The 16,374-nt window shown below is 33.8% G+C and overlaps 2 protein-coding genes across 3 annotated transcripts; both read left to right on the top strand.

Moving 5' to 3' along the window:
- The first annotated feature begins 1,242 nt into the window (after nt 1-1,242).
- LOC143564926 (small RNA degrading nuclease 3-like) lies at nt 1,243-6,953 on the top strand. The gene is made up of 12 exons (XM_077052062.1): nt 1,243-1,351; nt 1,436-1,618; nt 2,369-2,446; nt 3,053-3,121; nt 3,740-3,880; nt 3,968-4,084; nt 4,160-4,229; nt 4,610-4,710; nt 5,307-5,409; nt 5,516-5,623; nt 5,710-5,811; nt 6,648-6,953. The coding sequence occupies exons 1-10, from the start codon at nt 1,322-1,324 to the stop codon at nt 5,521-5,523; spliced, it is 900 nt and encodes a 299-aa protein (XP_076908177.1). The 5' UTR covers nt 1,243-1,321; the 3' UTR covers nt 5,524-5,623; nt 5,710-5,811; nt 6,648-6,953.
- A 1,557-nt stretch (nt 6,954-8,510) lies between these two features.
- LOC143564942 (uncharacterized) lies at nt 8,511-15,016 on the top strand. 2 transcript variants are annotated; one of them, XM_077052077.1, is made up of 14 exons: nt 8,511-8,741; nt 11,281-11,380; nt 11,871-11,990; nt 12,072-12,169; nt 12,248-12,331; nt 12,432-12,565; nt 12,644-12,716; nt 12,808-12,853; nt 12,933-13,042; nt 13,147-13,254; nt 13,362-13,421; nt 13,497-13,558; nt 13,922-14,237; nt 14,732-15,016. In XM_077052077.1, the coding sequence occupies exons 1-14, from the start codon at nt 8,661-8,663 to the stop codon at nt 14,930-14,932; spliced, it is 1,593 nt and encodes a 530-aa protein (XP_076908192.1). In that variant the 5' UTR covers nt 8,511-8,660; the 3' UTR covers nt 14,933-15,016. The 2 variants fall into 2 exon arrangements, with proteins under 2 accessions (XP_076908192.1, XP_076908191.1); XM_077052076.1 differs by having other exon boundaries at nt 11,868-11,990.
- The last annotated feature ends 1,358 nt before the right edge of the window (nt 15,017-16,374 follow it).

Below are 16,374 nucleotides of genomic sequence, written 5' to 3'. Positions count from 1 at the left end.
AGTGGGATGACTAAGGTGTTTGCTTGTTTGTTTATTTGTTTTGTTTTTTTTTTTTTAATTTGGTTGTTTAAATAAGTTGCGTGGAGTATTGTGGAGTGTTAGACTGAAAATGGGCCTGCGGATGTTATGTTGATGGGCTTATTGGAGCAGTGAAGTGAAGCAGGCTTATAATTAGAGACTTACAGTTGGACACCAGGCCCATTAATACAAACCCAAGAAAAACGTGTGTAAAAGAGAGAGACACTAATTCTCTCATCAAACAAACCCTAAAATTACAACACTCACAAGAATCCTCATACGTTTGAGCCCGGTAAAGTGCGGGACAAGTGATATAGATTTATGTGCCTTTTTTAGATTTGATTTAATAGTTTAAATAATTATTGGCTTTGTAGGACAATCTTTTAAAGAGAGAAAAGAAGAATTAGACACATAAAAAATAAGACTTGAGCTTGTGACCTCTGCATCTTCTGGTTTTTCAACTGAATTAAGAAAACTTTGATGTACACCAATTGGATGTATAATCTAAATATATTACTTTAAATTAAATAATTAAAAAAAATATTTGGTCCCTTCGGAGGGACCGGCCCGGAGCCATAGCCCCCTTCCTTTGGACCGGGCTTGACTCACATACTCGGTTTTAGCCGGGTCGGGTCCGGGTTTTGACCAGGTCTAGTTCTACATCAGGTCATGTCTAGACTCGGGTTTTTACTACAGGTGCAAACGAAACGAGCTGCTCGAGATCGACTCTTTAAAAAGCTTGATCGAGCCAAGCTTAGACAAGCCTGAGCCCGAGCTTCACTTATCAAGGTCGAGCAAGCTCTCAAGCATGTTATTTATATAATTTTCAAAAAAATATTTTTAATAGATATTAATTTATATATAATAATTATCATATAAAAAATAATTGATAAATTGTAAACGGGTCGAGCTCAAGCTTGAATATCTACTCACGAGCCGAGCTCAAGCTCGAGCTTTGAAAATAAAGCTTGAAAGAAGCCGAGCTCGAGCTCTGTGTAAATTAAACGAGCCGAGCTCAAACTCGAGTTTTAAAAATAAAGCTCGAAAGAAGCTCGTTTGCATCCCTAGTTTTTACCCCACCTCTATTTTGGACCATACCGGGTCCAATTCTAGATCAGGTACATCGAATCGGGCCCGAAACATGATTTTTCCCCAACCTCTATTTTGGACCAGGCCCATTAATATGGACCCAACAAAAAAAAACCAACCTTTTAAAAAAAAACCTGTAATCATCTCACAATCCAAAACATATAATAAAAACCCTAATTCTCACCTCACCAAACAAACCCTCAACTCATTCTCAATGGAGAAGATAGAAACCGCCCCAAAAAATGTAAACTTTCTTGTGTATTTCAATACCCATTTATTTAATTTCAAATTTGAATAATTTGTATGTTTATTTATTTATTTGTTTCAGGTTCTTGTTGACATAGTTAAGAGGTCACAGAAACAAGGTATGAGAGGCGTTAATGGCAGCTGGAAGGAGTTTGTTAACGTGTCTAACAAGCAACTTGACAATAGGTTGTATGATCCAGCTAAGTGGTTACCTGATGCACTGATTGAGTTCTTGAAAACATTTAATAATGCTAGTTATTTGAATGTGAGTTTAAGTTGAATATTATTTTGTGTTTTAAGTTATTATTATGTTGTAATTATGGGTCAGTTAAGGTCGGAAAGTTAGATTTTGTGAGTGTATAAGTCATAAGTTACTTAATTAAGTCATAAGGAGGTAAACTAAGGAATCCCAAACACCCCCTTAGAAAAGGGTTGTTTTGGTTTGGGTTGGATCGGGTCCCGAAACGGGTCGGTTTGGGTTGATTTGAAAATTATATGGCTTGGTTTGGGTCAGATATGGGTCACTTGAAATTCCATCTTAAAATTTTCGGGTCAAAATGGGTCGACAAGTTTAAAGAAATGGGCCGATGTTGGTTTTTATTAAGATAAAAAATACCTAAAAAAATTTAAAAAATTAATAAAAAATTATAACTCAAAATATAAATCAAAAACAAAAAAACTAAAATATTATCACTGTTGTCCCCGTTAAAAAAAATTCAGATTTAAAACCCGTTCCGACCAGAATCTGCTGACCCTGACCCGTTCCGACCCGAACCAAAATAACCCTTTTTTTAAATGACCCATTCCAACGCTAACCTGTTTCGACCCATTCCAACTTTTTCTCTTGACCCATTTGGACCCGTTCCAAAATTTTATTTTTATCTAGTATGACCCATTTTTACCCATTAAGCAATTTTCATAAACCCAAACGGTTATTTTTATGACCCAAAATAAGTTGTATGGGTCACAACTGTCAGGCCTAGTTTCAATTGTAATGCCAATTTTGTTGTTTTAGTATTTTGCTAAAGTGGTTGAAAGGCATGAGATTGTGGAAGCTTTCAAGAAGAGTACCGATAAATTATCCCCCGAACAGGTTTGTTCGATTTATTCGTGTTGTATTTTTGTAAGTAGAATAAACTAGGGGTGTAAACGTAAAGGGCTTAAGCTCGGGCTCGGCTTGTTTATTAATTATTATTTAATTTATATGTACATTTATTTTATTTTATTATATATTTTGAGAAAAACCTTAAACGAGCCTAAGCTGGGCTAGAGCTTGTATAGTACCTTAAACAACCAAAGTTCAGCTTGAGCTCGATTGTGAAGTGTAAACTTTATACATAGAAGTCCAAAAGAGGTAAAAGTTAATAATACACTGGGCTCGTTAAAGCTCGACGAGCCTAAACGAGCTTCCCATACAAGGCCTGACCTCGGGCTTAATAACTAAACGAGCTATATAAGCCCGAGCTCTAAACAGCCCATTTTGTTTCGACCTTTTTATCAATCGGAGCTTGAGTAGCTCGGCTCGTTTGTATTTCTGTTGGTAACTATGCACTTATGTAGATTTTACATGATGATTAACTTAATTCTATAATTTTATATTCTTAATATACTATTTGCTTTTAATTATTTTTATAGTAGTAGTCTTTTGTTATATATATATATAGTTGTATTAAACTAGCAATTTTGTATGCACTTGCAGGAGCTGTTTCACAAGACAGTTACTCATCCACATTATGCAACAAGTTATGTACTTCCATCACATAAAGAGGTTTGCGTGTGTGTGTTTGCGTGCATATTTATGTGTGTGTTTATATATATAGGGTGAGGATCCTAAGAGAGCCCTTTGGAAATCGAGAACCATTTTGAGCCACTAAAAAACCCTTTAAAAAAATTTAAAAAAAAAATTATAAAACAAAAGAAAACGAAAATTTTCAAAAAGTAAAAAAACCCAAAAAAATTATTTTTCATCCCGGTTTCATAAAAAAAACAAAAAAAAACCCTTAATTATACATATATGTATAATTTTGCTAAACCTTAAATATACATTTATGTATAAAGCATAACTTGTAAAAAATTAAAAATACGTATTATACATATGTGTATAATTTTGCTAAACTAATATTTTTTTAATTGTTTTTATGAAACCAGGATGAAAACTATTTTTTTTTGTTTTTTTACTTTTTTTATTTTTGCTTTGTTTTTGTTTTATAATATTTTTTTAAAAAGAGTTTTTTTGTGGTCCAAAATGGTTCTCAAAGTTCTCACATGATCCTAATCCTATATATATATATATATATATATCATCTTGAGCTCTAAACTTTGTGTTACTTTTTGTTAATAAAAGTTATAATGCATGGAAATAAATATAAACTTTGAACTGATGTAGGGTTGGGTGGTTATAAAGAATAGCAAAAAGTTGAAAGAACCGGAATGTAACACAATATACGCGGTTGATTGTGAGATGGTACTTTGTGATGACGGTACCGATGCGTTGGTTAGGGTTTGTGTCGTGGATCGTGATTTAAAGGTATTGTCTCACGTCACAAGTTTATAAAGTATTATTTAAATATTTAAATTCTTCTTGTAAGTTAACGAATGTGTTGACTTTTTGTAGGTCAAACTTGATGAACTTGTTAAACCTGATAAAAGAATCGTTGATTATAGAACTCGTATAACCGGGATTCGCGCTAGAGACTTGGAAAAGGTTACTATGAATTTACGAGGCGTACAGGTGAAAATCTTTGTTGAACTTGTTCACCCCGCACCGTCTACGTTATGTTTTTTAAATTGTCGGTTTTTTTAATAGGCGTTTATGTTGAAATTGCTATCGGAAGGGGCTATATTGGCTGGTCACAGTCTCGATAGTGATCTAAGAGGTAACTAGGTTTTGTTTTGAAAATTCATTCGTTAATTGTTTGCAGAAAATTACCATTTTGCCCTTGCTGCAGCGCTCATTCAGACAATATTTAAATATATTCTATTAATACATAAATGAACATAAATAAATGAACATAAATTAACGAACATAAACGAACGTTCACGAACACAAATGAATGAACAAAACATGTGTTCGTTCGTCTATTTAAACAAACATAATTTTTTTGTTCATGTTCTTTCTTTTATTAAATAAACGAACTTTGCACTGAACGGTTCACGAACAGTTCACCAAACGTTCGGTTCGTATATCAACTTACAAGCCTAACTATAAATTATATGACAAACGGTGTAAAAAATTACCATTTTGCCCTTGCTGCAGCACTCAAGATAGACTACACAAGAGTGATCGATACATCTTTTATTTTCAACTATTCGAGCGGTCCCATTTTCCGGAGAGCATCTTTAAATAATTTGTGCAAGGTAAGTTTGATATCTTTAAACTTGTAAGCTTTTTTTTGTTCTAATTCTATATCTTTTACCTGGATAGCAGGTCATGTAGGTTTTTTTTATTTTTAAATTGTTAGATATTGCAAAATATTTTTAAAATTGAGAAAAATAAATTTTAAATTGCGGAAAATTGCAAATAATAATAATAATAATCTGGAACATTGCAAAAGAAAAAAAAACCGGAATAGTGCAAAAAAAAATCTTAATTTTTTTTTCTTTCGCAATTTTTCATTTTTTGTTTTTTTGGCGAAAAATTGCAAAAAATAATAATTTGAAAAAATTGCAACAAAAAAACTGGAAAATTGCAACAAAAAGAAAATCTTTTTTTTTTCATTTTTTAGTGTTTTTTTGCATTTTTTCACAATTAATTTTTTTTTTCTCAATTTTTACTAATTTTGTCACTTTTAAAAAAATATTTTGTAATGTAATGCCAAACTGTTTAAAAATAAAAAAACCTATAAAATCTGCTATCCAGGTAAAATATATAGGATTAGAACAAGAAAGAAACATTAGTGATATAACATTTTATTATATTAACTGTTTGACAATATTATTTTTTTATTTGGCAGGCGGTTTTAGGGTCTCAAGTTCGAAAGGATGGCGATGTACATGATTGTTTGGATGATACAATATACACAATGAAGCTTGTTGTTGCCAAACTAAACGGGAAAGGTGAAAACGTTAATATAAACGAGGCGAGTTTTTTAAATTGTTTTTGCGATGTTTGGTCAAATCTGTATTCTATCTCGTTGACCAAAATTCGGATATGTTATTTCAGGTGCATAACGCCAATGCAATGAAGTTATATTGTCATTGCATACCAGTAAACGTCTCTAAAGAGAAATTATTTGAAATCATTCTCGGTGAATACACCATTGATTTAAGGGTTAGTTGGTTTATTTAATTCTCGTTTGTTTTAAAATTTCATGATTATCGAACGATTATTTGATGGCGTGGACAACTTGCTTGCAGGCAAATATTAAAGGTGGAGACAAGTATGCGGCTTTCTTAGTTTTTAAGAGTAAAAAAGAGGCTGATGAAGCTTATGAGAGGGTTGTTGGTGACCAAGATAAAGTAAGCATATGTCACTTCACTTACTTAGGCGTGGCAAATGGGTTGGGTCGAAGTGAGCCGTGGGTCGGAATGGGTCAATTAAAAAAGGGTTTTTTTGGTTCGGGTCGGAACTAATCAGAAAGGTTTTGATTTGTTTTTTTTAATGATAACAGAGGAAATATTTTAGTTCTTTTACTTTTTTTGTTTTTTATTTATATTTTGAGTTATGATTGTTTTATTATTATTTTTGAATTTTTTCTTTAAAAAATTTTAAAAAATAAAAAAATCATAATATAATCAAACACAAAAAAACTGAATGTTTCATCCATTATCCTTGTTAATAAAACGAGAAAAGAACTGAAAAAGGGTTGGGTCGGAATGGGTCAATGAAAAAAGGGTTTTTGGGTTCGGGTCGGAACGGATCAGAAAGGTTTCGATTTGTTTTTTTTAACGAAAACAGAGAAAGCATTTTAGTTTTTTTACATTTTTGTTTTTTATTTTTATTTTGACTTTTATTTTTTATTATTATTTTTGATTTTTTTCTGTAAAAAGTTCAAAAAAAATTAATAAAAAAATCATAATATAATCAAATAGAAAAAAACTAAAATGTTTAATCCGTTATCCTTCTTAAAAAAATCGAGAAATGAACTGAAACTGAAAAAATCATCGAAAACGAAACAAATCACCAAAACCGAACCCATCCTGTGCGAAAACTCGTGTCGGCTTGAAACCTAATTTTTGCGAAAATCTGAACCAAACCCGTTCCAATCCAAAACCCGTTTTTAACGTAAACATGTCACTTCACTTAAAACTAAGTTATTACCATTTTTTAACGCTTAGATCACGTTTGTGAACAGGATTCATCGGGCCGACCGCAGAAGCGTATTGGTGCATTTGGTACTATGTATGTTCGGAAGATGGCCCCTGATAGCGATGCTGTCAATAATAATAATAATAATAATAATAATAATAATGTTCGGGTGGTATCGAAAAAGAGGCCGTTCGAAGACGTGAATACAACTCCGCTCAAGAAGTTAAAGACAAATGAGAAGAAACCGGAACCAAAAGAGAAGGTGGCGTGTGATACGTGTGACGGTTATTTAAACGAGATTGAAACGTTGAAGAAACAGTTAAGTGAACGCGATCAAGAAGTATCAAGGTTACGAGCGGTCGTTGTTTTTAACGCGAAAAAAGAATTCGGGTTTTGAAGACTTTCGGTCGAGATCGTAATTTCCTTTGTTTTAGATTTTAATATCCTGTTAGTGATTGTAACATTTGCGAAACTAATTTATTATAATTTTTCAATTTTGAATCGATTTCTCGACCTGTTTGTTATCTTTGTCGTCACTGTCATAAATTCATGATACACATTGTCGTTTTCTTGATTGTTTTGTCGGTCGTTGGGAGTCGTGCCATTATAACCGAACGTCGCTATTTTTTAACTTTTGAGTCCGGGAACGCGTAGTTTTCTTTCTCTAAAATGACTGTTATCTGGTATTGTTAATAACCTAATAATATTAACCATTAAAAGATCAACGACTCGGGTCAAACAGGTTGAAAGTCACCCGAAGGCGATCCTTTTAGTGCATACTGTCTTCGAAATGACTTTATTGAAATATTTAGATTATTATCGTAATATTATAGTTATTGTTATTAACAATTTAAAGCCTTTTCAAAATGGACAAAAACGTATATAGCTGATCGCATGTAGTTTGTTTATGTTCGTTTATTTAATAAACTAATGAACACGAGCAAAAGTTTTTGTCCATTTAGCTAACTGAACATACTTGAACGTATGTCTCGTTCGTTCATTTATGCTTGTTTCAACTAATTATTTTGAAATTTTTGTAAAGTTTGGTCGTATCACAGTAAAATTTGGTTGAGACGCGTAAAAAATATTGTCCGTCCTCATCGAAAATGCCGTCGATCATCGCATAAATTTACTTGGAACTCACAAATAATTTGGTCAGATCACATTAAAATTGGCCAAGACTCAACAAAAGCTTCTTCATGTTTTTAAGATACTAATCGAATCGACCATATATTTTCTTATGGCACCTTGTGATTGGTCAGAAACACCATGGTCTAATATGAACCAGATATGGGCAAAACGAGTATTTTCAAGAACCAAAATTGGGTAGGAACCGTCTCCGAGTATAGTTTACAAAAGTAAAAAACCGGGCCTAGTAGGAACCAGTTCCGGGTATAGTTTGGGTATTTGATCGAGTTTGCCGAGTTCATATGTTTTACTTTTATCGGGTAGAGGTGGAATCGGTTCCAGCGAGTCCAGGCATGATTTAAAGAGGAACCGAAACCCGATATGTACCTACGAGTCGCGTCCAGAACGGGGCTTTGTTTGCCCATCTCTTAGTATAGATGCACAAACCAAGTATTTTGCAGGAACAAGTTTCGGGTATGGTCAGCAAAAGTCAAAACTGGGTTGGTTCGCAACCGGTTCCGGGTATAGGTGGGTATTTGACCAGGTTTTCCAGGTTTTTTTTCGGGTTTCGATAGGGCCTGGTTTTGATCAGGTAAAGGTGGAACCAATTCTAGCGGGTCCAGTTCTGGTATAGGTCCGAGGAGAAATTCAATACCAGGTCGTACCCGCGTGTCAGGTACGGGTAGTAACCGGTTCCGACTTCCTGAGTCTAGTAATTTGTAAACTAAAGCCCATATGATATATTCTTTAAACAAGCCCAATAATAATAATAACATTGGCCCATAAACAGTTTTATCTTCAACCTTCATCTTCTCCAGATATTTTCCCCCAATTTGTAAACAAATAAACAAAAAAACCCTAATATTTCAAATTACCACCAATTCATTACACAATCGCCAAATTGGCATGATCAAACGTTATAATCATCCAAATGACAATCGCTATATCACAAGGCTTTGCTTGCAGAACTCAATTATCGTTCAATCTACCTCTTTTTAGCCGCGTGCAAAAGGTATGATTACGTCATCATTTCGAATTTGAATCCGAATTGGAATGATATTGTGATATTATTAGTTTATTACATTTAGTGCTTTAATTATATTAATTCGGTTTTGACTAGGCTCGAGCTCGGCTCGTTTTGACTTACGAGAGTTATAGCTCGTTTTATGAAGCTTGAGCTCGGCTAGTTTATTATTTATTATTTAATTAATTTGTATACGTTTTTCGTGTCTTTATATATTTAATAATAAACTTAAACGAGCTTAAGCTCGGCTCAAGCTTGACTATACAATGCAAAATTTTAATACATAGAAATCTTAAATAGTATAATAAGTTATTTAATTATATACATTTTTTTTGTATATTTTAAAATTTATATATTTAATACTAAACTTAAACGAGCTTAAGCTCGGCTCGAGCTTGACTGTACAATGCAAAATTAATACATAGAAATTTAAAAGAGTATAAACTTAAATTATCTAATTTATATACATTTTTCATATATTTGAAAGTAACCTTAAACGAGCTTAAGCTCGGCTCGAGCTCAACTATGCAATTATGCATTGCAAAGTTAATACATAGAAATCTAAAAGAGTATAAACTTAAATTGTTTAATTTATATATGATGTGTGTCTAACGATGCTCTCATAACTAAGCTTTAAATTTATTAAACGAAATTCCTAAAGAAGCCACACAAAACCGGCAAGTGTACCGATCACTAATAGTATAGCACTAAGGAAGTCCGAGTATCGAACACAAGGACACTTGAAAACGTATATGATACCTAACCCTAACTAAGACTCACCTAAGAATATTTAAATGATTTTTAATAATTAACTACTTAACCTAACTTACTTTACTTAACTTAACTAAACACTTAACAAAACTTGGAAACTTAACTGCAATCGGAGAAAACGTCTACCTAGGTAAGAATCATATTGAAGGTATAATAAGCTAATGGATTGAAGACTCTCACGACACCGGTTCTAAAGGATGACACAACTAAGGTTCGCTCAAGAAGGCTAGATCACCTCTCAGTCTCACTAACAAACTCTAACTTACACTTAGTTGATTTTAAGAACAAACCGGGAAACGAATTGTTAAAGTGCTCTAATGTCGACTCTCCTCTCGGTCTCACCGACACAATACCCTAATGGAGACGAATACTACGCAACCAAGGATAGAGGAACAATTCAGCTTAACTTAAACTAGATCAACTAATCGCTCAAAAACCCAAACCCGACAAGAACAAAACCCGCTCTCGCGCGATCATAATTCTAACAAGTAAAAGTAATGAGACGAGTTTACTTCTTATCACCTCTCGGTCTCTAAGAAGGTGTTTCACAACTGATTTTATCTAATTAATTTACCCACTTATCCCTACGGTTGATCACCCCGCAAACAATCTCTAGACACAAAGTAAAGAGTTCAAACAAGCTAAAATCAATCAAAACCTATTCAATTAATCAAAGCAAGAGGTATATGAGTATAACTAATAAATTCACAGCCACTAAACACAACCTAATTCAATGTTAAACCAAACTTTTCATTAACAATTCAAGCCATGATGATCAACAATCCATAAAACTCATTAAAACCTAACAATATTCATCTAACCTAGGTAGAACTAACACGTTTAGCCAATCATAATCAATGAACAATAGATGAAATAGATATAAATGATAAACATGTTCATATAAATCTGATTACAAAAGGTTTGAATGCTTAAAAACCAAAAACGAACTCACAAACGTTAAAATAGTCAAAACCGACAACCGAAGGATAAAAGATGTAACCGTAAGCTTGTCCTCCTTGGTTTCTCCTCTAGAGCAGGTGTGAGATGGCTGGAAACTTGAATAAAATCGTTCATAGGTTTTTAGGGTTTATATATATGTTTAATCACCTCATTCCTAATATAAAATAGGTTAAAACAAGCTCACTAGGCCCACTAGAAGACAAAATAGACGTGGTAGCTGATTCTTGAACATTCTTGGTAGCCTTGGGACATGTTGGAATCTACCACATGCTTCTTGAATGGTATGACCAGGTCGCGTAGCTCGAACATGACATTTTCTGACGTTTTTCGACTTTCAGCTCGTTTATCTTCGTTTTTGCGTACCGGCTTCATCCGAGTTCCGTTTTAGCTGATTCTTTTTCCATTTGACTCGTTTTCTCGATCTCTTCAACATGGAACCTATCATATACACAAACATGTAATTTAATGCAAGAATAACAAAATAATCGTTAACGTTTAAGCACAAAATAACATAAAAACTATTAGGAAAACATGTGTGTTTTACACCACATCAATATATACATTTTTTCGTATATTTTTATATTTGAAAATAACCTTAAATGTGCCAAAGGCATGCGCGAGCTCGACTATGAAGTGCGAAATTAATACATAGAGATCTAAAAGAGTACACAAAATGATTTTCCCATACAAGGCTCGAGCTTGATAAGGATCAATTCGTTTTGAGCTTTTTATCGATATGGTTTTGTAGCTCACGAGCGGGTTGGCTTGTTTGCACCTCTAATTGCTTTAATCACAGGCGAGACATAGCTTTTCCGTGGCAGCCATTGAATCTCTGGCTGAATCAGTGAATATACATAAAGAAGATTTTCGGATTTCACCTGCTAGAGATGTAAAAGGTGAATGCTTATCTTTACTTTTCGTTACTTTATAGGAATTTACAAAGTTATGTATCTTAGTTTTTTTGTTTATGAGGTTTAGGCCTGTAAATGAACCAAACGTTTGGTTAACAGTTTATTAGGATGTTCGTTTATTTATTAAACAAATGCTCATGAACAAAACTTTTTGTTCATTTAGTTAAATGAATGAACATGAACACATGTCTCATTTCATTTATTTGTGTTATATTCATGTTTAATTTTGATTGGTGTGTGCTTTTTTATGCTTGTTTGTTAATGTTCGGCTACGCTCGGAGCCGTTTGTTCATTTTTATTAGTGAACACTGAACAGACATTAATGAACACGAACAAGAAAACCTCATACGTTTTATTGTTCGTGTTTCATCATTTGATTGATTAAAGTTAAATAAATGAAACACGACATGTCCTGCTCGTGTTCGTTTGGTTCGTTTACAGGCCTACTGAGGTTGCATTTGTTTAATGGTAGTAGCCGGAAATGATGATTGCAAGCCACATGAATGGAAAAAATTGTGTTCTAAAGAACTTGGAATCAGGACTTCAAGAATTACAAAGCCTGCAAAAGTTGTTTTAAATGTACTTAGAAAAAAAGGTATATTATTTTCTTTAAAAATCAGTTATCTAGTAAACTGTTTGTACCAATGTACCTATTATTTGATCTTTATTAATGTAGGATATGAGGTATACCTTGTTGGAGGATGTGTACGCGATCTTGTATTAAAACGAACCCCTAAAGATTTTGATATCTTGACATCTGCTGAACTTAAAGAGGTTTGCTTTCATTTTCAAATCATTTGAAAATTGAAACCTCAAAAATGTCAATATATAATATGGGCTGTTAATTTGCAGGTAATGAGAGCATTTCCCCGTTGTGAAATAGTTGGAAGACGGTTTCCTATATGTCACGTGCATGTTGATGATGCCATTGTGGAGGTTGGTCAAATATTTTCATACACCAGATAATAATAATAATAATAATGTGCATTAAATAAAAATATCTATAACTTGGTTATGAATATCTAATATGGGCCAGGTGTCAAGTTTCAGCACAAGTGGAAGAAAGTTTGGTAGAAAGTCAAAGTCTCCAATTAGAAAGCCTTCGGGTTGTGATGAGTGTGATTATATTAGATGGAGTAATTGTATGCAAAGGGATTTTACAATCAACGGGTACTTAATTTTCATATAACATAAGTTGTTTAAAAGTTAAAACTTAAAATGTGATAACTGATATTTTTATACATACAGGTTAATGTTTGATCCATTTGCACGGATCGTATATGATTATATTGGTGGCATGAATGACATTCAAAGAGCTAAAGTAAGTATTGTTTTTCAGTTTACATTAAACAATTACCAGGAGCATGTTTATTACAGTTATTTATTTATTTGTTCTGTTCGGTTGTATGTAGGTTCGTTGCATAACGCCTGCAAACGCTTCTTTTGCAGAAGATTGCGGTATGTTCATAATAACTGAAATATAAATGTTGCTTTTTTATATTAATTTTGGCATTTGATTACTGTACATGTTATACAGCTCGGATTCTACGTGGGATTCGAATCGCTGCTCGTTTAGGGTTTCGGTTTTCGCGAGAAACGTCTCATTTTTTAAAAGAGTTCTCAGATTCTTTGTTAAGGCTTGATAAGGTATATTTTTAGAGTTAATCAATTTAGCAACTTTCAGTGTATTTGACCGTTTCATATTTAGCTAGCTATTATTTTTCATTTGACCCGTTTAATGGTTAATATAGGGTCGAATACACATGGAAATGAATTACATGTTGGCATATGGATCTGCAGAGGCTTCATTAAGGTTGCTTTGGAAATTTGGACTCCTTGAGATTGTTCTACCCCTTCAAGTATGGGCCTTATTACAAATTACACTCTACATTTCAGAAATTTCGGTTATTGGTTAATAAGGTGTTAGGTGACTTGTTATAATAATATGATATGTGGGTTCATGCAGGCGGCTTATTTTGTTTCACATGGATTTCGCAGGCGTGACAAGAGATCTAACATGCTTCTGGTGTGTTTAACAATATGTTTTCTGTTATCTATTTTGTATCGTGTGACATTTTAATAATATGATTGTGTTTTGCAGTCTTTGTTTGCTAGTTTGGATAAACTTCTAGCACCTGATCGACCGTGCCACTCTTGCCTGTGGTAAGAATCATATAGACTTGTAACGAAGAACACGAGCGGAGCATATTCATGTTTGTTCGTTTAACACTTTAACTTTAACCGGACGAATGGTTAAACACGAACAACTAAACGAGCAGGGTTTTTATGTTCGTGTTCGTTCATTACGAAAATGATCATGTCTGTGTTTGTTTATGTTCGTTCATTAACAATATAAACAAACGGTTCACGAATGTAAACGAGCGAACATAACTGAACAAAAACCAATTACAAGTAATGTGTTGCGCCTAGAAGTTTGAATGAGTATATTAATGAACATAAATGAGTGCGAACAAACCAACATAACGAATTCACTGAAGAGACTTAACAAGAAGTTGACTTTTACAGGGTCAGCATTCTGGCATTTCATGAAGCATTAGTAGACCAACCTCGGGACGCATTGGTGATTGCTGCGTTTAGCATTGCAGTGCATAGGGGCGGATCGTTATCAGAAGCAGTAGATATTGCAAAAGAAATCTCACAGCCTCATGAAACAAGCTTCCATGAAATATCAGAATCTAGTCATTTATATTCAAAAGATGAATTAATGGATGAAGTTGTAAGACTTGCAGATTCCGTTAAAACTGCATTGAGAAGACTAACAGATGAAAATTTAGTTTCCCAGGCCCTGATAGAGTACCCCCAAGCTCCACAATCTGATATGGTGAGGACTCGTCTTTTGAAACTGATTATCTGATTATTATATATGGATGTGCATGGTCCGAGTCGGTTCTTGGCTCTAACCGAGCCAAATACTAAAAATTTGGTTTGTGTTTTTGAAAACCATTTTGTTTGGATTTTTTGGTTTTAACGTGTTTGGTTCGGGTTTTTTTCGGTTTTGTCATTCGGGCTTGAAGTTTTTGGGCCAAAAAAGTGGGAAAGCTTGTATTGATTAATGATTAATTAGTTATTACACATTTGGGCTACGCTATATATTACTTTTTTTTTAAATTACCTAACATTCTAAAATAAAATTTGTAATCCATTAATCTAGTAACAAAGTCGGTTTGGTTCGGGCTTTTTTGTTTCCAGTACATGCAAAACCGAAACGAAATTTCGGTTATTGAAAAATACATAAAACCAAACCGTCGGTTTTTGGGTTGGGTCAGTTATTTCGGTTCACAAGAATAAAAGGTGGTCACTTTTTATTATTCTCAGGTTTTCATATCGTGGGCTCTCTCGTTAAAGGTAATGTCTATGTTTGATTGCGTTAAAAGGGGCAGAAATCGGAGGTTTGTACCAAACAAAGGAGGTGAAATCGATTATGATGCGTTGGCATTGGGTAGATTGGATGAAGTGAGAGACATTTTTGGTAGAGTTGTTTTCGACACGGTTTACCCTATAAATTTGGCTTCATAATTTGAAAACATTTTTATTTGTTAGAACCATAAAACGTTCGTTTATTTTTTTAGAATCAGGGTTATAACTTAAACGCTGCTAAAACGAAAGCATTCAGAAACTGTATACATGACATACTCACAATCACGTAACAAAATGTTGTATGATTTTGATTGTTATGTTTTCACATGTGAAATTGTAGATGTTTAGTTGAAGGCATGTTGACTGGTTTGACTTAGAGGGGCACAAAAAACCCGTTCCGGACCTGATCGCACGGTTCCTACCCGGAACCGGACCCAAACTTACCCTACTCGCGGGTACGGACTGGGCTTTGGGTTTCTCCCTGGAATGGAACTGTACTCGGAACTGGAATTACAGGTCAAAACCCGACCATACCCACAAAACCTGGTTAAATACTTGACTATACACGGAACCGGTTCCTACCGATCCGGTTTTGACTTTTGTTGGCCGTACCGGAACCGGTTCTTACCTGGTGCCGGTTTATGAAAATACCTGGGGCACCTCTAGTTTGAATCGGGACACAAATTAAATTAAATCAATAAGTAATTAAATACGCCAAAAATGTTTAATAAACTTTAAGAGTAAACTGCGATTTTTGTCCATGTGGTTGGCCAAATTTGCGATTTTAGTCCAATAGTTTCAAATTTGCGATTTTCGTTCTTGTGGTTTCATTTCACTTGCAATTAAATCCGATCCCACTAACCTTGTTAAGTCTGACTGTTAAACCCATTAGCGTGCCCTCACGTGAGGTGCAGTTTTGTTCTTTTTCTCACCAAATAAACTTGTCCCTAATTCGAAGCCCTTCACGTGAGGAGCCGATGTGTATTTGGGAAGAAAAAAGGGATAAAATTGCCCCTCATGTGAGAGGCACGCTGATGAGTTTAACCAAGCTTAACAGAGTTAGTGAGGCCAAGTTAAGTTGCAAGTGAAATGAAACCACATGAATGAAAATCGCAAATTTGAAAATATTATACTAAAACCACAAATTTAGACAAACCATAAAGACAAAATCGCAATTCACTCAAACTTTATATATAAAGTATTATGTAATGCAATAAATTATATCTACTTTAGTGACTATAGGCTATCAAAAGCCAACATGAACTCAATCATCCTCAAGTTACAAAAAACTTTATGTCAATGCTTCACTTGTACTCCACCTTTTGTGTCTTATTGTTCCCTTTTTGGATTTGCCTTATTTATAAAAGGAAATCGTGAGGACACGTGATTTGGCATTAACAATATTTTATATATCTAAACTATTTAACAAACTAGAGGTGTGATCAACTAACCAGAGTCTCGAACCAAGTGAACATGCAACAAACCATTAAACAACTTATAAGTGAAATGGACACTTGATTTGGCAAATTGGCATTAATAATATTTTATATATCCGAACTATTTATTAAAATTAATAAATTAGAGGTGTGCTTCGGGTCATA

The sequence above is a fragment of the Bidens hawaiensis genome, unplaced genomic scaffold (assembly GCF_021521415.1).
Source record: "Bidens hawaiensis isolate Kalapana, Puna unplaced genomic scaffold, B.hawaiensis_p1.1 tig00022178_1, whole genome shotgun sequence".
In the NCBI taxonomy this organism is placed as follows: Eukaryota; Viridiplantae; Streptophyta; class Magnoliopsida; order Asterales; family Asteraceae; genus Bidens; species Bidens hawaiensis.
Note: the sequence above shows the minus strand (reverse complement) of the source record. Positions and strands in the feature narration are given on the sequence as shown.